Raw genomic sequence first — 21,800 nt, 5'->3', positions numbered from 1 at the left:
GTCTCTTCAGAGAAGCAGGCAGGCAAGGGGGGGTTCCTTGGGGTAGCCACCACCTGGGCAAGGGAGAGGGCCACCTGGGGGTCGCTTCTGCACTGGAGGTCGGATCCTTCAGGTCCTGGGGGCTGCGGCTGCAGTGTCTTTACCAGGTGTCGGATTCTTTGAAGCAGGCAGTCGCGGTCAGGGGGAGCCTCTGCAGGCGTAGCTGGCGAGGCTCGGGGGGGGGGGGGTCAACTCTGGCTACTCACAGGGTCGCAGTCGCCGGGGAGTCCTCCCTGTAGTGTTGTTTCTCCGCAGGTCGAGCCGGGGGCGTCGGGTGCAGAGTGGAAAGTCTCACGTTTCCGGCGGGAAACGTGGAGTCCTTTTAAAGTTGTTTCTTTGTTGCAAGTTTTGGTTTCTTTGGAACAGGGCCGCTGTCCTCTGGAGTTCTTGGTCCTTTTAGATGCAGGGTAGTCCTCTGAGGCTTTAGAGGTCGCTGGACCCTGGGGAGCGCGTCGCTGTTGCAGTTTCTCTTGAAGTGGGGAGACAGGCCGGTAGGGCTGGGGCCAAAGCAGTTGGTGTCTCCGTCTTCTCTGCAGGGCTTCAGGTCAGTAGTCCTTCTTCGTCTTCAGGTTGTAGGAATCCGTTTTCCTAGGTTCTGGGGGCCCCTAAATACTCAATTTAGGGGTGTGTTTAGGTCTGGGGGGGTTAGTAGCCAATGGCTACTAGCCCTGAAGGTGGCTACACCCTCTTTGTGCCTCCTCCCTGAGGGAGGGGGGCACATCCCTAATCCTATTGGGGGAATCCTCCATCTGCAGGATGGAGGATTTCTAAAAGTCAGAGTCACCTCAGCTCAGGACACCTTAGGGGTTGTCCTGACTGGCCAGTGACTCCTCCTTGTTTTTCTCATTATCTCCTCCGGCCTTGCCGCCAAAAGTGGGGCTGTGGCCGGAGGGGGCGGGCATCTCCACTAGCTGGAATGCCCTGTGGCGCTGTAACAAAGGGGGTGAGCCTTTGAGGCTCACCTCCAGGTGTTACAGTTCCTGCAGGGGGAGGTGAGAAGCACCTCCACCCAGTACAGGCTTTGTTACTAGCCACAGAGTGACAAAGGCACTCGCCCCATGTGGCCAGCAACATGTCTGGTGTGTGGCAGGCTGGCAAAACTAGTCAGCCCACACTGGAAGTCGGGTATGTTTTCAGGGGGCATCTCTAAGATGCCCTCTGGGGTGTATTTCACAATAAAATGTACACTGGCATCAGTGTGCATTTATTGTGCTGAGAAGCTTGATACCAAACTCCCCTGTTTTCAGTGTAGCCATTATGGAGCTGTGGAGTTCATGTATGACAGACTCCCAGACCATATACTCCTATGGCTACCCTGCACTTACAATGTCTAAGGTTTTGCTTTGACACTGTAGGGGCATAGTGCTCATGCACCTATGCCCTCACCTATGGTATAGTGCACCCTGCCTTAGGGCTGTAAGGCCTGCTAGAGGGGTGACTTATCTATGCCATGGGCAATGTGAGGTTGGCATGGCACCCTGAGGGGAGTGCCATGTCGACTTAGTCATTTTCTCCCCACCAGCACACACGAGCTGGCAAGCAGTGTGTCTGTGCTGAGTGAGGGGTACCCAGGGTGGCATAAGACATGCTGCAGCCCTTAGAGACCTTCCCTGGCATCAGGGCCCTTGGTACCAGGAGTACCAGTTATAAGGGACTTACCTGGATGCAGGGTGTTCCAATTGTGGAAACAAAGGTACAGGTTAGGGAAACAACACTGGTGTTGGGGCCTGGTTAGCAGGCCTCAGCACACTTTCAAATCATAACTTGGCATCAGCAAAGGCAAAAAGTCAGGGGGTAACCATGCCAAGGAGGCATTTCCTTACAGATATGAAACACTGGATGAACTTTTAAACCTTTAGATATATTCAATTGGATAGTTGCAATACTGGTGACCTTTATGACTGACCAGTTATAGTCTAATGTAGCATGGTTGGAATGTTCTATGAGCCTATAACCTTAAGTGTTTTGATGATAACCTTGCCCTTCACATATCCTTTTTTTCAGACTGTCTTTTATAAATTATTTTGGACTTTTCCAATTTCTTCAGTGCTTCCCCTAACTCTCTGACTATTGTTTTATTTTGTCATGTTCTGCTGGTATCACTGTTTTTTTGCCTAACTACGAGACTCTGCCATCTACCATAGTTTAAGAAAACTGGAATGCATCCAGTAGAGACATTTTCTGCATTATATGTGAAGTCAGCTGCCCATATGGATTTTAACCAATCATCTAATTCATTTAAAAGATCTAGACTTTGTCTCATTGTCAATTCCTGGATGAAAACTAGTTGAATATCTTAAGTCTACTAAAAGCCTTTCGATGACATTGTGCCTAAATGAAAATGAGATAAAAAAATTAGGTCCACCATCTGATATTATCAATGACATTCCATGTATTCGCACAATATGCTGTATGAATAAGGTTAATAACTGTCTTGCATTAACGGCCCTTTCACAGTTCTAGTGACTCATCTTTCTAAATGTGTCCATAAATTCTACATAGTTATGATTTGCCACTGCCTAAGTGCTGTTGATAAGGATAGCAGCTAACCCTGTGGAGCTCGCTTAGATGATTTAACTTTTGCACAGTTTTTCACATGCTCTTTTACATCCTTACTAAGTCTAGGCCACTGAAAATGTCTTCATTTAGTATTCACTATGTCTTTATGTCCTGCTAATGGATTATCATGACTTTGTTGTAAAATATTCTTTAGAGGGCAGGACAAGGTATTTGCCTCAGGCAATGCAACCCATATTTCACTGCTGCTCTTTTCTGATTATCCATTCCTTTAGTGTTCCTAATTGCTCTTATAAGTTAATTCTCTATCCTCACCGCTAATGTTGAACCAAATATATTCGCTTGTATAAGAATTGTTTGCTCGGAAAACTTTTGTCTCTTTTCTTCAATATATAACCTGATAAAGCACCAGCTTTCCCATTTTTCTTCCCAGGTCGAAGAGCTATTACAAAATTGTAACCTGCAAAAAACAGTGATCAATTTAACAATCTGTATGTTAATGTTTTGGTAGATTTTAAAAAATTTATAAAAATTTGATCCACTTACAATGTCTACATACCGAGCCCCGTGCAAATAATGTCTCAAATCCTCAAAGGCATCTTTTACTGCTACCAATTTATTATATATTATGGATCGTTTTGCTCTACTTATGTTAATCATATGCATCAACAAGCCACTGGATGGAGATGACTTGTAGTCTTACGTCTTCATCTGAAGCATCAATCTCCACAATATGGCATGCAACAAAATTGGGGCTGTGGAAATGGCTTTTTTTTTTTTTTTATTGAAAGGCCAGACCTGCCTCCTCTGACATTGCAATTGTACACTTTTCCTTAATAGTTTAGTAATTAGAATTATTTTTTTTGTGAGAACCCTTGACTAAATCTTCAAAAGAAGTTTGCGAACCTCAAAAAGACTTTAATTTCCTTTTATTTGGTAGGGGAAAGGCCAAATCACCACTTCCTGCCCCTTTCTTGTATCCATTGCACTCTCTTCTGGTGTGAGAATGAAACCAAGGAACATCATTTTTGCATGAAAAACATAATTTTCTAATTTAGCATCTTATAATCTTTCTAGTACTTTTCTATATGTTGTTCGTACTCCTCTTCTGAATCTTATAATATTAGAATGTCATCTATGTACATCACAGCAAATGTATCTATACAGTCTTTAAGAACATCATTAATAAAATACTAAAAGGCCACTAGGGCATTACACAATCCATACCTCATATTCTGATATTCTACACTTATTTCTAAATGTTGCCCTCAATTAGTCGCCTTCTCTTACTGTAACTAGGTGGTATGGCTGTCTTAAATCTAACTTCGTGTAAATGTGTTCCTTTTTTACTTGATCCAACAATACCAAAATCAGTGGTAAAAATGGTTGATTTTAAATATGTAATCTATTTAATGCTGTATAATCTATACAGATTTTCAGTTCAGTTTTAACAACAAAAGAAGAGATGACTTGGGAGATTGAGATGGCCTGGTAAACCCATTTGCCAGGTGCTGATTCAAATATGTTTTCAAATAATGTTTTTCTTCTCTGTCAGTACATATATCCTGCTATCCAATCTTTCCAATCAGGTCTATGTGGGGTAATGTCTCAGCCTCAGTTTTACTAAACACATCTTCATACCCCACATATTGCTGAGGTAACTCCATTACTTCTGTTTCACAAATCAAATACCCTAAAGATAACTGAGCTGCTCGTGAAACATCCCTTGCTATCTAGCATTTCTTAAACGTTGTAGGCAATACTTTGAGTTCAATGAGACTTCTGTTACATCAGTCTGTTTGGGGTTATGTTCTGTGATCCATGATAAACCCAATACTAACTGAAACTGTGGTGCATCAATCAAATTAGATTGATATCTCTGTGGGCAAAAAGTTTTACTTCCACTTCCATTCTGTTTGCTCCATTATGAGTCTAGAACACAATTTATTTGCTAACTACAACTCTAACTGGTTGACTCACTCTTTTCTTAGTTGATTTCATCCTGATTGACCTAGCATATTTTATATAAAAAAATGCTGTAGCCCCAGAATCTATTATTACTAACACTTTAGAATTCTCACACCTTTTGAACTTAATGTCCATATTGAAATTAAGGGCTTGATTTGTATACTGGTGGTATGTATAATCTGTTGCAATGGAATATATATACTGCCAATATGAAGGTCCACCTCCTCAATGTAAGTACAGGTCGACCTTTAGTTTGGCCATGGCGGAGAGTACTCTGTCTCCACCTTGGCCAAACCTCACAGACGGCCCTGAGGAGTAAAGGTTGTCTCAGAAATGGCTGTATGTCGTCCTGCCCAATTTGGATGAGCGGATATGTAGTAATTTTTTACTGTTTCTTACCACCAGGTAAAACCTGGCAGGAAGGAAGACTAAAATCATTAGAACGCTTCCCCCGCAATGTGAGAAGACTCCCATGGTGAGGGGGGCATCATCTTTTTTTCTTTTAAAAAAGATAATACTATTTGAGATTTTTATTTTGAAAAGAAAAAAGAATTACTCTGACGGAATGGCGAGCCATCTGCCTAAAGAAAAATCGCGTCCTAAATTTGGTGTTGAGAGTTGCAATATCTTAGCTATCAAATACATTTCTGAAGTTTATTTGACTTCCTCACACACCTGGACTACTCCCTCTGCTGATGGTCAATTCCCACTCACGGCAGACATGTCTGCAATGTATCTGCCCCATAGCTGGAAGATACTGTCATGTTGTTGAAAATGGAACTACCATACATGGCAGGTGTGGAATATGCAGTGGGTGTATTCTAGTGTCGGCTATCTATAATTCAGAAAAGTAGCCAGCAGAAATTAACTTAATATGATTGCCTCTAGTGCCGTAATTTCACTCTTGACAAATTATCCCTGAGCAGATGCACTAGCAGGTTCTTCCCCTAAACTCTCTCACCTGTGGAAAAACTAAGCCTTAGAGGTTGGCAGCCCATGAATTTTAAATGTAGAGCTGAGCCACTGGTCCCGCTCCAGGAGCCCGTGCATGAACCGAGCCCCAAAAATAGTTGGCATGTAGATCATGCAACAAACTTCATGTATAAAAAGTTTGTATAATAATCTCTTCAAAATGAAGACAAAAGTATATTTTTTTAATGGGATTAAATCTGATAATTTTAAAACATGAATTTAGACACATTCTGGCCGCCCTGACGTCATTGCCCCTAGTAAACTAAGAGGCGAGTCAGCTGTCATGTGCATCCAATATGCTGTCTACATTCTAACAACATTCAAACACAAGAGGTTTTTGTACAATTCATGTATTTGAATATCCCCCTGGTGTGTAGTAATAAAGAAAAGGGGGCTCCGTGATAAAGCATTGGCCAAGGATCACACAGTTCAGTGAAGCAAGGAAGCTGGGATTGATTTCAGATTTTCTGGTCACATATTGTTCAATTTAGCCACTAAGTGGGTAGTTCTTTCCCTTTTTACTTTAAAGGTTACTTTTTTTCTTTAATTCTTGGTGCAAGAGGTTAGAGCATGAGTGGCAAGCAATAGCATGTTGAAACCTTGGCTCAGTTTCGGCTGGAGGACCTCATGCTGAGCCAGAGCCAGGCATCTGGCCAGGGACGTAGCTTGGCCAGTAAGATTGGAGGGTGTGAGCATCAGATTTCCCCACAATCACTCTGCTTAAAATATATTATATTGTATGAAAAGAAGCAGGGCAGGATGGAAGCTTAAGGGGCAGTAGGAAGGAAGAGGAGTTCAGATTGTAGGGTACTTAAACTTAAAACTCAATATTTTGTAAAATAAACATTTTTAAATACTTTTAAAACAGAGACGCAAGTATGTGTTTTTGTCTGCATGTGTACCTAAAAATCCCAAGTGAAATCCAACAAACAAATCACCATACCTTACTTAAAGCACCTGTACCTAACTATTACTACAGTTCACCCCCACCACCCCGGATCCGGGCGAGTTTGGCTCAGGTGACATGCCCACCTCTTACTAGCCCGAGGTTTCGCGGACGCTTCCACATGCCTCCGACAGTCTGAAAAGGACTCCGTTATTACTTCTTGCCAAAAACTCCTTTTATCTCGAAATAGGCCTGTTACGAAGTCACATTACGAAGTTCTACTTTAAAAATGCCCCAGTGCAGTCTTTTTTCTGAACCTGACCCGTGAGCAATGCTCAGTTTTGCCCGAGTTCCTAGACCTACTCAGATAACAATCTGGAAGCGCAGCATTCTCAGCGCTCCGTTCCAATCTGGAACATCTCGAACTCCTTCCAAAATCCCATGGTATAATTACCAAACACTAGACTGCATGCCCAGCAGCCTCTTGTGCCATGCTGTTGACCTACCCGCTCACCGTGTCCAGTGCACGTGGCACTACTGACATTTACCCTGAACTTGCGTTTCCTGGCCGCTAGGTGGTATTTTAATCATGGCAGATGCTCTGGTAGAAGGAACTTTGTGTTTGAGTGCAGGCGCATAGCTGTGGGTTATGTATGGAAGGACAGGTTTGGCATTCTGTGAGCGGCAACCAGTGCTCAGCGCTGAATGAGCCATCCATTTGTTTCCGATACCAGAGGAACAGGTGCATATTAAAGTTTATATTAATCGAACACATTGCTAATGAGCACATGCATATTTTGTTCTCATTCTGGTCCCTGGAGTTTAGGACTGGAAAGTGTAATCTTTTGATAGCCACTTATTTTGGGGCTTTAGAGGAACATAGAGATTTGCAGGTCTTACTAATGAGACGCTTGGTTCAGTTAATCATGTTTCCGTACATCCCTGTACCAAAACATGTAAAACCTATTTAAAATTAGAAGCCTGCAAGTTAAATACTTCCATAGTAGAAAGAGAGTTTAAAGCACTCCACTCATCAGAAAAGCGTTATATGGCTAATATTGTTTTGCAAAGCAACATCAAACTTATATACAAAATGGGCCCTCAGTTGTTTAGTGTAAAACGCAACAATAATCAATGCATGGTTTTCGGTCCACTCGAGTATCTGCTGGATGTTCAGATCTCCAACTGCGTTATTTCTAGACGAAAATTAAGTAAACGTGCTATCCAGGAGGCTTGACTCTAGGTTAAGGTTGATATGAAGTTGACCATTTCCGATTGTTTCTCTAATAATGAGTTATGTATGATATAGGTTAACGGCTTTATCTCTTAAATAATTTATTTACGTCTATGGTGATGGAATTACCCCTGGTTGTTTCAACATGATTTGACCACCTTTATTTACTTTTCTTGTCTTTGAGAATTCTTTAACTGGCCTGTAGGCATTCATTCTTCTCACTCATCACCTACACCTCCTCCTCCTCCACTCTCTGTGTCGAGAGTCCAGGAAAGGACTGTATGTATGCATTTTTTTTCTTCCTAAAATGTAAATGCTTAGCATTTTTTGCCATTGAATTTTATGACTACCTTTCTCAAATGGTGAACTGAAGCACGCATGGCTGAGCCTCTTGGAGCAATCCACCATCTGCCCTCCCTAGTAAACTAAGATGGTCTGTCTAAGTAAATTATAACTCTTGCTTTTGCATGCTGATGTGTATAATTTGAGAAATGGTGCTTTTTGTAGTGCAGCAGGTGTAATTCAATCCCTAACCCCGCGGATTTGGGTTTCTGGGCACTTGAGGCTGGAAGGTTGTCTTAAAACCTGATGCTAAAGGCTTGGGGGATAGCAGGGGGATCAAACCTATGGTGAGCACAGCATCTTCCACAACTCCCTGGGCAAAGTAACTGGACTATACTGCTGTCCGTGTCTCCCTTCAACAGAGAGCTGCGTCTCCCATAGACTAGGCGCTATTCATGTGCTTTCTTTCCCATCTGCTAACCACTTTCACCTGTGGACCATGTCTTGTTGCATATCACAGGGTTCTGATGTCTGGTTAGCATCACTGGAGAATTAGTGCTGGAGTACTATCTTCCAATTCCATAAATTAGGGCCATAGGCTAACCAATGCAAGCCAGTATTTTTTCAACTGTAAGTCATTGTCTTTGTTTGAGAGCTCTCTTCCTTTCTCTGTGATGAATTGAATCCCTTTGTTTTTCTTACACACAGAGTGAAAGCCCACGTGACCTGGCAGCCGTGGGATGGATGACCGCGTGTACTTTCCAGAGGCAAGTTCAAGTGGACACCCTGTCTCCTGGGACATTTTCAACTTTGCCGCCAGCTCCGGCAACACCACTGAAGAGCGATGTTACAGCGCCCGATCACACAGCACCGTTTTACAGGGGTTGCCTTTCGGGGGCGTTCCCACTGTACTGGCTATCAACTTCGTCCTCTGGCTGGTAAGAGGAGGTGGCAATGCTCATTATATATATTTTTTCCGCTCAAATACTAGAATTGCAACATCAGACCACTGACCTTCTGGATTTTGTCTTTGAAAGGTGTTCCCAATTCAATGCCTCCAAAGGATAGTTAGGTGCTATTCAAACTAATATTCTCGAAAGCCATCTCTCAATATATTTAATGTATCCTATAATGAAAGCTTTATTGCACCCTGGCATATTCATGCTTTACACAAAAAGACTGAAGTCAGTGATGTGTGCTTCTCTCCCACTTTCCTGATTTTGGTCAATTTTTACATTGCCAACTTGATAGGCTACCAGAATACGTAGTTTGAAATATCGTGTTACAAAAATATTGTAGCCAGAATATTCATTCCAAAAATAATGTAAAGGTAAGCATTTACAGGCAAGTATATACGTACTATACTTAACTGCACATATGTGTACTTTCACGATATTCATATTTTCAATATACATAGGTGTGAAATTAAAATGAGCACATTTGTACATACCTGTATACAATCACGTTCACTGTATTTTGGCAGTCAGTATTCTGGCGGCAATACATGTGTGTCACAATAGTTTTGTGCTTGATATTGTGACATAAAACCATATACCTCGGGTGAAGAAGCAACAAAGGGAATATAATGTAGACTAGAATAACAAAGCTTACATTTGCTTCGTGTGAATTTTAGGACCTGTTTAGCTTGCTGTATGCACTTCGTCATCAAAGACGTACCACTGAGATATTATAAGAAAGCAACAATTTCTTAAAAATCTGATGCAAGATTTTTAAAAATATCATACTTAGATCTTTGAAGGTTTACGTAGCCATAAATGAATAGGACTCTTACCTTTTTTTTTCAAATCAATGTTTCCTCTCCCTACCCCTCATCCTTTTCATAATGGTCTTGTCACTGGTCTTGTGGCTGCTGTTGATTTGTTTCCCACCCTCTACGACTGCCTCTACCTATAGTCACTTATGTGGTGAGAGATGCCCAGGACTAAACAAGTGTAAATGGAAAAACACAATTCAATTTGTAAACATTCTCATGGTTTGGTTATTTGAGTCTTTAGATTTTATACCTTAAAGCCGATGTCTCCAACCTTTTCTGCAATACACGCTATTTGCATTAAATGAAAATCATCCTGAGCTACTAATATTGTAAGTACTGTAATAGTGACCATACCAGACAATATTACATTAGTTACCACCATAGGTTAGATAACCAACACCTTAGTGAACTAGAGGCGGTTGCTAGCAAAAAAGAAAGAAATATAATACTAGTATCCCCCAACGCCACATGATTTATCTCTCACATATTAGCTGTAATTATATTTTGGAAATTCAGCTGTTTTTCTCCAAAAATCAACTTATGATTTCTTTAAATATACACATTTTTCACTTTTCATTGTTGATAATACGTTTATTAAATAAACAAATTAAAAGCTTCTAATATAATAGACTTGGCTGCACGTAGGAGAGCTACTTATAGGTACTTGGAGAGTTACTGGGAACTCACGAGCTACATGTTACCGAAGCTTGTCTTAAAGTCATTGGATAGTAATAAAAATGACAGGGACATGCAATGCAGATACAATTCAGAGATATAGATAAAAAAGATCAGTGTGATAATGGTAAATACCAACCAATCTTTAATTTACATAAACTCTGTAGTTGAAGATGCATCTCTTATTTTGAATATTTGTATGTTTGTCAGAAGGGGAAGCAGTAATTATATCAGTGTTAGAGAGAATTTTAATAAATATCTTAGTTTGGTGATTACGACAGCTAGCTCAAGGGACAGTGAGGACTGACCAGAGCTACGTGTTTGCAGTAGAGCTTTGGTTGCCACCCACCAGGGAGGTTAACTCGTTGTATTCTGTTCCTCTTTCCCATGTTGTTGCAGATTCTTCTCTTGGTATTTTCATGCCTGAGGAAGGCAGCATGGGACTATGGCCGCTTGGCACTGCTCATGGATAATGACAGGTAAGCCCTGTTTTTACTTCATGTCACAACTTTTAACCTCCATCAGGTTGAGGGTTGTCTTTGCTGGAAGAGCAGCATCATATGGGTGAATTCGGAGAGGGATGGCTAGGGCCTTCGGTCTTATAGTTGAGATGCATAGGTGCTCATTACAAGTTGACTGAAAATCCCTTTTAAGCTGCAAAGTGGAGTATGTGGTCCATTCGGAATTGCAAGTTGTCCTGGAAATTAGCACACTGCTAAATTTTGCCCATTCACATTTTACCAGTAAAAACCTGGCGACGTGTGAAAGTGGAAAATGCCTTACAAAGAGATAAATGTGGAAATTGGCATTGCAGACGTCAAATTCCTCTTGTTATTACTCATTTTGAGCTGCAAAATGTATAGTGCTGCAGTAAATTCACTAGTCGGAAAACCTAATCGCAGGTGTTATCCCTAATTTTTGTGCAGTGTTTGTCATCACTTTACCATGCCACTCAGAATGAGGTAATGTGGTCTGCAGTAAGAGTGGTGCAGTACTGCAGCAAATGGTTCTATCAAGTGTGGTAGGGGTCGGATCTCAAGAAAGGACAACAAACAGAACGCAGGCGCTGTTACTAGTGATGTTGCACTTTCGTTTTTTAATCCCATCTACTTTTCTGTTTTCTATTCTCACCTCAGCAACATCTATTAGTCCAACACAGATGCCAGATTGGAAAGGAGGTTAAGAGCTTTCCATTTAAGTTGTCCATTTGAATAAACCCATACCTCCTGTTCAATTTCTGTATTGTTTGAGCAGGTTTGCAATGGTAGTAAAGATTATACTAACTCCAGGACTTATAATGGGAACTCTAGCTACCTCCCCTCTAGTAGAGTCTTTGGAGATGTATAGAAAGCCATACCATTTTTAATATAATTTCCCGCTTAACTTCTAAATGTTATAGTTTTGGAAAGAGGGAGCATGAAATTCCGATTCTGCTATTTTTCTGTAGTATTTTTTATTGTGGAGATGAAGAACAATACAAGCCGTCTAGTCAAAAGATTGAACGAAGAGCCCTGCCCTTGGGCACAAGCCAATGTCATGTGATTACCACGCTTTCTCGGAGAGTCCTTGATCTTCGCATGCTCTGTGCATAAGCTCAGTTTAACAGTTGTTCTTTCCTCTTCCCATCTAGATGGGTGATACGCAGGACCTGTGACTCCTACGAGTAATGCTTTTCATTGGTGCTATTGGGGAACAACTTGGATAGTGTGGTTGCACTGGTTATTGAGTAAAGCTCGACACCCACAATGCAGCTCTCAGCTGGAGCAGGCAAAGTCACTTTAAATAAGTCACCCTATGCATCTGGGGTCTTTTCGCAAGCTCTCCCATTTCCCTTGCATTTGAAACAAAGAATGTGCACTAAAAATTGATGACACAGACTTACGTCCCCAACATGTCTATTTTAGGCTATCAAGCAAGGATTGACCTGTATAACCAAGCATTGATGTATTACCCCATGGATTCTGGCTCTCACTCCTGATGTGAACATAATTTATACTGTTGGAGTCATTTTGCTTAATCTTATGTTAGTAGGTGTGAGACCAGTCACCATCCCAATCCCCCAGATTGTCCAATCAATCGTGCTAAGCACTAACCCCATTCCGTTGACAATTGTCAAGTTGCAGCCATAGATTTTATGTATGGATGTTCCCATTTTCCATTCTGCCTTGTCCCGAGGGAGCTGGTGACTTATTTCAAGGTGCTTGTTTCTTCCCTGGAGCTGTGGGTGCGGGGCACTCCCGTCATGACAGAGGTGGAGGTGTCACTGTGGTGCAGAAAAACCTATGATCAGCAACGTCAGCAGCAGGGCCGAGTGGCAGCTGTCTCCGGAGGCTCTCACCTGACCTTCAGCGTTGCTAGGAGAGAGGGTGATATCCTTTGAGAGCAATTCACCTGGAACAAATAAGCTTTTTCATTTTCTAAAGTTAGGGAGGCTTTAACCATCTCTTCAGTTCAAGGTTCATTACTGTGATGGATTCATTGCATTCCACCCACTCGTTTTATGTCACAAAGGAGGGAATGATGTGGCTGCCACATGATAGCACCGTGCAACCTACATAAAGAAGTCCACGGGAGCTGAAAATGTTTTGTGTACAAGTGGGTGGGAGGAACTGAGGGAGAAGAAGAGGAGAAATGGGGACTATGTGAGTGAAGCTTCTTCAGCGGGAACTGATTTCCTAAGTTTTCAGCTCGATAGTATTTAGATGAGGCAGCACAAACACTGTATAAAGATAACCCTATCTAGGCAATGGGTGGCTGTCTGCCTGAAAGTCAAAGCTGTATAGTACATAGATGAGAACACACTATATGGATAAGCATCTCCGTGGTTTAAAGAGGCATGATTATTGCTTTTTAGTTAGCTTCCTAGGCAAAAGGTGCAAATATACTGTCACTGTGGGCCACTGACTAAAATTATGGACAGGCTGTCCCTAGTGAGTGAGCTGAGAGCGGACACTGGTTGCTTGACAGCAGAATTTGTATTCAGTAGGTGAAAATGAACTGCAGGAAGTTTAAACTATGTAGCCCATACATGGGATCTGGATGTTTCAGTGTGGAGATTAAGCCCTTCATAGTCCGTGGAGTAGGCAGAGTTCCATGAGGCGTCAATTCAAATAAGGAAATCGGGGTTCTGGCACCCTTGTTAATAGTAAAAGGCAGCCCTAATAGCTGCAGTAATGAGATCTATGCCTTTGTTTATGGTTTGTAGCGCAATACTTCTCAACTTCCATATGCACCTTGTGTATGTATAAATGTAAAAGTATTTGTATAGTCCAAGCCTGGTTGGTGAGCAACAGAGGGGTGTGCATAAAAGGGAGAGAGACCTGGTGTTTGATTCAAGGTTGTTCGCAAAGTCACAAGTAAAAGTTGCATTCCGATTCTGAGAAGGATAGTGTGCCTTAGAGAGGAGCTGTGGCTTGTTCCTAAACTGCAGGAAGGTTAGAGAAGATCTGACGTTGACAGTGATGTTACCCTATAGCCGTATACAGAAAAGGCGTATCCCTTTTTTTTCTTGATTTTATTTTTTCTATGCAGTCTGAAAATGTCCTGGCTACTTCTCAGGCACATTCCTCTTGATGTGTGCATTTATTGGCCAAGTTACCTGGTGTGCCATTTCTAGTGGTCTTAAAAGTGATGCAGCCGGTCTTAAATATGATGTTGGCTTGGATGATGAGCCAATCTAATTCCTTGGGGTTAAATTACTTACTGTTTTTCAGGCCTTGGTGCCCTTTAAAGTGGTTGAGAGCTGGGCTTCTGTGCAGAACCCAACGCTGCTAAAATCTTTAGTTTTAGCTGTTTTTGAAAGACTGGTTTGTCACTAAGGGGAGACTTCTTCCTTTATAAGGAAATCTGGTTTCACAGGAGAAAGAGGTGGGGTTCCTTGCTGCTTTATATGGGGAAACCCTGAGTATTTACTTTCTAGGGAGTGGCTTGGTAGTCTCCTTGTAGAGTAGAGAGCTTTCTAAGAAAACTTTGGCCTTCAAGTTTACAGGTGGACCTGACAGTCCTGTATAAGATGTGCAGCCTTATTGGCTCCTTTGAGGCCTACGAACATCCTATTAGAGCTCCTGTTTAAAATGGGAGTCCTCTAAGGGTAATCTAATACTGTTAAGACTCCTAAACAAGACGAGTGACCACTGGCCCGGTGATCTCTTTTAAATGAAATCAGCCTACATAGGTCTTAAAGACTTCTGGTGGAAATGAGATTCTTTTTTAAACAGATTTTATTACCATTTTTGATTAATAGAATGCAAAACAGTCCCATTCCCATACAATGCCACGCAACGTTCTTCTGGTAGAAATGAGAATTATCCTCACTAAATGGGGCTCTAGCAAACCTACAAGTGGCACAGGGAACCCTTTATGGAAGAAGGGCCTGGTAACAGTTTTGCTGACAACGCAATGCAAGTTGCGGAAGGGAGTACACTGTAAAACTCCCATTCCTGAAAGTGCTTGATTGCTTGGCAGCTAGTGTTGTGCTGTACAAGCTACATGCATTAACAAAAAAACACACACAGGCTGTGGCTGCAGGAGTTCACAGAAGAGGACACTTGCAAATTAATAGGACTGAGAACTCTCTATAAACACGGAGCCCTACCAGACCTAGAGTTGAGGCTGAGTACCTCCTAGAGGAAGTTTGTGCCTTTGAGCTAGAGGAGCAAAAGACACTGTACAGCAAGGGAGACTCCGGCTTCTTTCTGTGTGAAGGTGAGAGCCCTCCTCAGACACTGTTCTCAAGATGCTTAAGTTACTATACGCTGAGCGTGGGCAACTAATTTACATGTGGAATACAAATTGTTGTTAATACTAAAGTAATGGGTCACCAGATCTGTCTTGTAACCCACACCTGCGTAACACAGCTGTTACATATACGAACATGTTCCCCCATATCCAGAACCTGTCTGAAGCATACATAGAGGATTGACGCTGGCGGGGTGCTCATCCTGTACAAGACAATGTGAGACTGATGATTGATATTGGGACTCTGCATGTGTTTGGCAGCCATTGCAGGAGGTGGTGGAGGGGACCCCCAGAGTTTGTGTGAAGCTTAATATAGAAAAGAGAAGAGGTGTTGGAACTTGTGTCACACAAGCTTGGGGTTATTGGGAAGGTGTAGTGTGAAAACTCCAAACCATGTTTCAAGCAGCCTTAAGAGGGTAGAAAGTCACCCTGTGTGCAGCAACAGCAGATGATCAAAACAATACCATGTCCATGTAAAGCACTCTCTGGAAATAGGAGCTGGAGCGTAGTCAGTAGCCCCAAAGGGTGTATGCTGCAGCCTTGGAAGGAAAGAAGTTGTGAGGTTCAGAATGATGGAAAGGGACCCCCTGCATCTTTGTGTGTCAAACATCCAGAGATACTGCGCATCCCACAGTCTTTCAAGTGGATTTGAAAGAAGCCAGCAAGCTTGTGTGAGCATCCCAGCCACTGTCATCCCTAGTAAACGAAGATGACCAGCCTAGTTAACTTGCTTGTGCACGCTGATGTATGTAATTTGAGAAATGGTGCTTGTTAGAGGGCAGCAGGTGTGATTCAATCTGTGTGAGGTAGTTAGGCGGGATAGAGCTTTAGTTTGTTGTGAGGCGAATCGTTGAGAGTAGAGGAGAATTCCTTAATAATTGAATGCAGTACGTAGTGATTTCCCTGTTGCCTTTTTCTGGGCGAGAGCCCCAGCAGTGGAGGCTAGGCACTGGTACCATAGGCAGGTGAAGATGACTTCGATGTCTCCCTTGTGGTGAAGATAGGTGTGATCCATCACCGATCTTTACTTTCCTCACTCCCCCTGCGTGGGGGACTCCTGGCAGGCCAACTACGACATGACAGCAAGCATCTTTCTCGAGATACTTTAGAGCCCTATGCGAGGAACTGTTTTGCGCACCCATTATTTTGTGCCTATATATCTTATCTATAAGTGGTTAGGAAGTAAATGATTGGGGCACCCCAGCCGGGTCACTGGAGGCCTTCGCCTGTCTGAGCTATACATAGCAGCAGCCTGTTAAGGAAGAATTTGGATAACCAAATCTTCGTTTCATGATCAACCGACATTTAACGCAGATGGAAGCTGACAGCAGCCAGGAGGCATGTGTTGCAGGGTAGGGCTGCTGGATGAGGGTTGCCGGGTGTGGTGACGGTACTGTCTGATTCATTTAGTCTCCAATCACTTTCTGCCTGTCGATTCCTGTTCTCCATAAGGACAGTGACAGACTGCGCGAAGCAAAGGGAAACGATCTGTCTCAATATTTAATCATTTTTGTCATTGATTTGTCCTCCGTTTTATTGATAATTTGGGTAACCTGCATTACCTTGGGCTAATCTTTAAGTATTGTTTTAATCATTATAGAAATTTCGGTGAGATTTAAACTGTTGATGTATTCTTTCTGTTTCTTCACACCCACCCGCGTACCCGCTCCACTTCTTTCGTCTTCATCTCCTTCCTTCTCTTTCTCATGCTATTGTTCCTTCCACCCACACACCCTTATTGTTTCACTCTTCCCCCCTTACTGTTAATCCCTCGTATCCATTCTCTCCTGCTCTCTATTTTTAATTCTTCATGTTCCTGCTCTGCCCTACCTTGTTTTCTCCTTTCCTTATACTCCATCTCCTCCCTTCTCCCCTCATTTTTGTGATTTTAGCCTCACCTCCCTTTTCTATGGGGAACAGAGTGAAAAGGAGAAATCCCCCTCCGAGACCAGCCCATCAGATTTAGACAGCCGGGATGTGGTAAGTCCTACCCTCATCAGTCTTCTCGTTCCCTGTCTGTTGTTTAGCTGTCATGTGATGAATCCCCAGGTTCTCAGGCACAACCTTGTGTACAGAATGATGTTTTATCCATAGGACGGTAGATTTTAGGATGGTAGACTGGGATGATGATGGGGTAATGAATTGGGTGAAATGTAGATGACGGATTATAGAATGGATGAAATGCTGGGATGTTGACGGATGAGAATGTGACTGGATTGAAAGATAGATGAGTCATTGTAGATCGGAGGGGATGCTTGTTGGATGTTGTATGGTAATGTGAACCCACTGGATTGGATGTGTTGTATGACTGCTTTGCGTTTTAAATGCAGTGGGTTGACAGTGAACTGTACAAGTTGGCTTTAGCACAGGTGAGTTACCCATAGAATAATGAATAGCAGCATTGATTGGTTGAGAGTACGATGTCGAACTGTAGTTTTGTCTGGCAGTAAGATGAATGATTTTATTACCTGAGAGTGGCGGATGGATGATAAATTGTAGAATTCAGTGGTATTCCTATTTCTGTCTGTAATTTCAGGTCAATGAGACCTTGACTCATCACTATGGCGAGACCTCAGGCTGATCCTAAGGTAGATAAAGCTTTATTGCAGGGCGCCCCAGCCCTACATATGTGTAAGGATGGTTATGAGAAAGTCATCTGCTTTCTTTTCTTTTCATGTTGATGTGGTGAGAGGAGCTCTTCTGATTTTCCCTATAACTAGGGAGTCTTCCGGAAGGTGAGAACCGAACATTCTATCTCTGTCGTTCAGGGCCATGGAGGTGACTGACAAAATGTGACATGGTTTTGATGCAGGCCATGGATTCACTTATGAGGCAGGTCATCTCCACAGTGTTTTTCAGGCACTAGATTGGCAGGCCCTAAAAAGGTACTGTCAGACGTAGTGGAAGTATAACATCTCCATATGTATTTTACTGAACCAGCTCCTCAAAAATATAGTATGGGAAGGCCGGAAGCTGTAGCTCAGTGTTTAGTATTCAGTAGAAAAAAAGTGGTTGTCGAAACTAAGGCATGAAATCATGTACACTTGAAAGGAAATCATGAAAGCACGGAGCTCCAAAAGGGAATATTCCTTTATCTTGATCTGTGATTGAAAATTTGTGAGTATGATATAGTATAAACCTGAATTAATGCCAAGTAATGACTGGCAATAGCTAAAGCTCCTGAAGAGCTGTTGGTTGCTTCTGGAGACTGCCCCTCCAAGGAAGGCCTTGTGGTGCCCCTTTGGACACCACATCCAGCAGTGTACAGCAGGTCCTTCTTCAGAGAGTTGAACTTGCACTCCTAGCATTGCCTCCACCAGAACACTGTTATATTCACCTGAAGCATTACAATCACTTGTCCTACACATTGTCACCCAGACCTGCCCATATAGCTGTACTCACGCCAACAGTGGCTAGGGTGTGAAAGAAAATTCCTATTTCTAACTATAGTTCTCCAGTTGTGGTGTATTTCATAGATTCTCTTGCTATTCAGTTATGCCTCACTGGTAAACTTTAAGCGCCTGTATACTTTACAGAGAAGCATTAAATATATACATTTCCTACACCCATCTGTGTAGACTACCTCCTGTTGTGTGTCCAAAAGGCAGAAAAGGGGGTAGGCACACCCGCCTGCCCAGTGCCAATCTTTAGATTTTTAAAGCACAAGTAAGTCACATGAGTATAGCATCAGAGTGCTACTGAGAGCATTGCATCTGAATCAATTACCAATACAAAAGTTGGGCGAATGTAGTTACAGGTAAACAGCATTTTCCTGTTTCGATCCAGTCTTTCATAAATTCATATTCTTTTGAAATACTTGCACAAGCAGTATAAATAAACGGCTAGGCGGAAGAAAGTCTCACTGTACTGATGAATGACTTCGGAGAACTTCCACTCCTCTCCTTGCTTTACTACTGGGTTGGTCATCTAGGCAGAAGTACTTGCTAATAGTATGCAGTGTGTGCCACTTTACTGCCTTGTGATAGCCTAGCAGCGGCATTTTGCATACAACTATTATTTCCCATCGAAGGAGGAGTAATTGAGTCATTGCTTTGTGTCCAAGGAGGCATTTCCAGATAATTCCTGTTCTCCGGTTAGACACCTATATATCATGAACAAAAAGAGTGGCAGTCTGCCTTACTAATCCTCGCAACTATTAGCAGAGCTTATTAAACTAGGTCTAAAACAATGGAGTGGGTGTGCATTGGTGCAAACTCATGTTATACTCTCTCACACACGCAATTTCTCAGTACTGATTTGATCAGAGTATAGGTAACAAATGTCATATGGTTTCACCTGGGTTGTCTGTAACCCTCTACTCCACCCATGGGGGGTGGGAGGGGGAAGGGTGAAGGGTCCCTTCTGCAATCTGAGGCCAGTTGCCTTAGATATTAGGGTAAGGTTACTTTTCTTTGTATTTTTCAACAGAACTGGGTGTTCACTGCGTGCTCTGCATGACTTTGGCTTGCTGTGGCACCCCTTTTATATTATATTATATAGTGTGGTTTGCTGTGTTGTGTTATAAGTTAACATCACCCTCGTTTTCTACTCCCTCAGGCCTCCGCGAGGTAGTCCCTTGCCAAGGTAGGACCATTATATCAAATCTATTATATCTCTCCCCCCCCCCTTTTTTTTAGTAGGGGAGGCGCATCTATCTGCACTTTGCATGATGGTTAGGGATCCTAGGCCCTGAAGAATGCCCCCAGACCTTCCATGGCTCATAGTAGAGGGCAGAAACATGTCGGCCAATTCTTAGAAAGGCGACCCAGTGAGTCCTCATTCTCACCGAGGTGTCCCGCCCTTGTTTTTAGTTACACCAGCAGATACCACTATTAAAAGTGTAGACCACACACAGGTAACTGCCTAGGTGTTTTTATATTCCCTTAGTTTAGCTGGATCCCTTTATCTCCAGATAAAATATATTTACGCACTCCCTCCCGTTCTTTTAACGGTGAGGTTGAGTCCGCCCAGGTGGTACTATCCTACCTAGGTGGGGCTAGGTGGTCAAATGATGAAGCATGACACTATATAGTGTGTGAGACCACCTAGTCCGTAAAAGGAAATCCCCCCTTCCCGCACTCACCCTACACAGCACCCACACTACGCATTTTCTACACCCAGCGAGGTCTAGGAGCCCACGGATAATCTCTTGTGATTAGAGCTCCACATGATTGGTGAACCCCATACCGTTTGTGGTAACTTGTCTTATGAAGGGTGAGATACTGTACGATATTGTGGCTGGGGAAGTGCACGTTTTCAGTCCAAGGAATTTGACAAATTCCCTCAATGTTTTTTTTGGTTAATCGATCCAGCCTCTATTTAATTTCACATATTTCCAACATAGTTCCTATTTTTCTGATTAATATATGTGAATTAAGCATAAGTTGGAATGAATAACCAAAAAAGCTTGAGGAAATTTGTCATATCTCTTCGATTCAACAACAATGTGCACTTCTCCAGCCACAACTTTATACATTGCTTTACCACAACTTTTTATTTGAAGCCCTGGAGCCTTTTCAGCATGGGGGACAAATTAGGAATAGTGACAGCATTTAAAGAGACTTATAAGAAAACCTTGAGGTCTGACAAGTTTTTGATCTGCTTCAGTACTCCTGCTTTTGTGGCCTGCTGTCCGGTTTAGATGGGGCACCACAATAAGCCTTGTTAATTACATATTGTTAACTCAAATTTTCCAATTACACTAAAAAACAAAGTAGAGAAATGCCTCAAATACATTTAGATTTGTAAGAGAGCTCCCTTTGGCATGTCTTGCAGAATAAAGTTAAAAGGATACAGAGTTTAATCATTTTCACCCAAGAATGGTGCAAAGATTTTCATCTCCACAGGCAAACTTGCATTTTGCCATTATTGCACCTTATCGACCAGGAAAAAATCTTGCGTTTGTGATTCCCGACTGCAAACAGGAATGTTTTGCTGATGGTGCTTTAAGATAGTGCTGAATCTATATCCACTTAATTGGCTGCCCTATGGATGTACACAATGATGTGGACAGGCTGCATGAACTTTTTTCTTATGTGTATCTTTTAGTACTACGGCAATTACACAGAGGATCCCTAACCTGCTGATGCCAGAATGATTCAAAAGTATGTAAATCTGTGAATAATCCAATGCCAGGCAACTTTCACTCATGCTTGTTCCTCTACGACATGTTGTGCTGCACGCCCATTTACAGGGTCAAGAAGAGATTGTCCCCCACTCCACTCCTTCAACAGATTAATCTTGCCCTGGCACAACACCGATGCCAGTCACACAATGATTCTCAAAGGATAAGTCCTTCACCATTAAAATATTTCACTAGTTGGAAGACTCCAGTCCTCAAAAGATCATAAAAATGTTACTAGACCTGCAGGTCGAGTAACTTGAATAATTACCTAGACCATAACTGTAATGTAATTGACCCATATCAAATTGTGTGATCCTAGACAAAGAGCTTAGTTTACAGGGTCGCCTTTTCTTCATTCTCACATGAGTGTACCTTCAAATATGTTAGCTCAGCATTTCTGCTGTGCAAAAAAAAATCTTTGTTTGACTAAACAGACTAAACATTTTTTCCATGTATAAAAAGAACCTAGCATACATATAGGGGACACATGATCCATTACTTGCCTCTTAGTTTACTAATTGAGTGTTTAAACATAATCTAGAGACACTGCTCTTTTCATAAATCTATTACTAAAGCATGTGGTCGCACACTG

General features: G+C 42.3%; 1 protein-coding gene across 3 annotated transcripts in view; it reads left to right on the top strand.

Annotated features, from left to right (window-relative positions):
* TMEM63C (transmembrane protein 63C) overlaps positions 1-21,800 on the top strand; it is a 529,797-nt gene that overhangs the window by 261,723 nt on the left and 246,274 nt on the right. For 2 of the 3 annotated variants that reach the window (XM_069208421.1, XM_069208422.1), the window contains 4 exons: positions 8,607-8,836; positions 10,747-10,826; positions 11,978-12,010; positions 16,977-17,064. In XM_069208421.1, coding sequence (XP_069064522.1) covers positions 8,639-8,836; positions 10,747-10,826; positions 11,978-12,010; positions 16,977-17,064 — 399 coding nt within the window. In that variant the 5' untranslated portion in view covers positions 8,607-8,638. The remainder of the gene's footprint in view (positions 1-8,606; positions 8,837-10,746; positions 10,827-11,977; positions 12,011-16,976; positions 17,065-21,800) is intronic. The other variant, XM_069208424.1, reaches the window with a different exon arrangement.

Source organism: Pleurodeles waltl, chromosome 9 (assembly GCF_031143425.1).
Source record: "Pleurodeles waltl isolate 20211129_DDA chromosome 9, aPleWal1.hap1.20221129, whole genome shotgun sequence".
NCBI classification, from domain to species: Eukaryota; Metazoa; Chordata; class Amphibia; order Caudata; family Salamandridae; genus Pleurodeles; species Pleurodeles waltl.
This window is presented reverse-complemented; position numbering and strand designations above follow the sequence as displayed.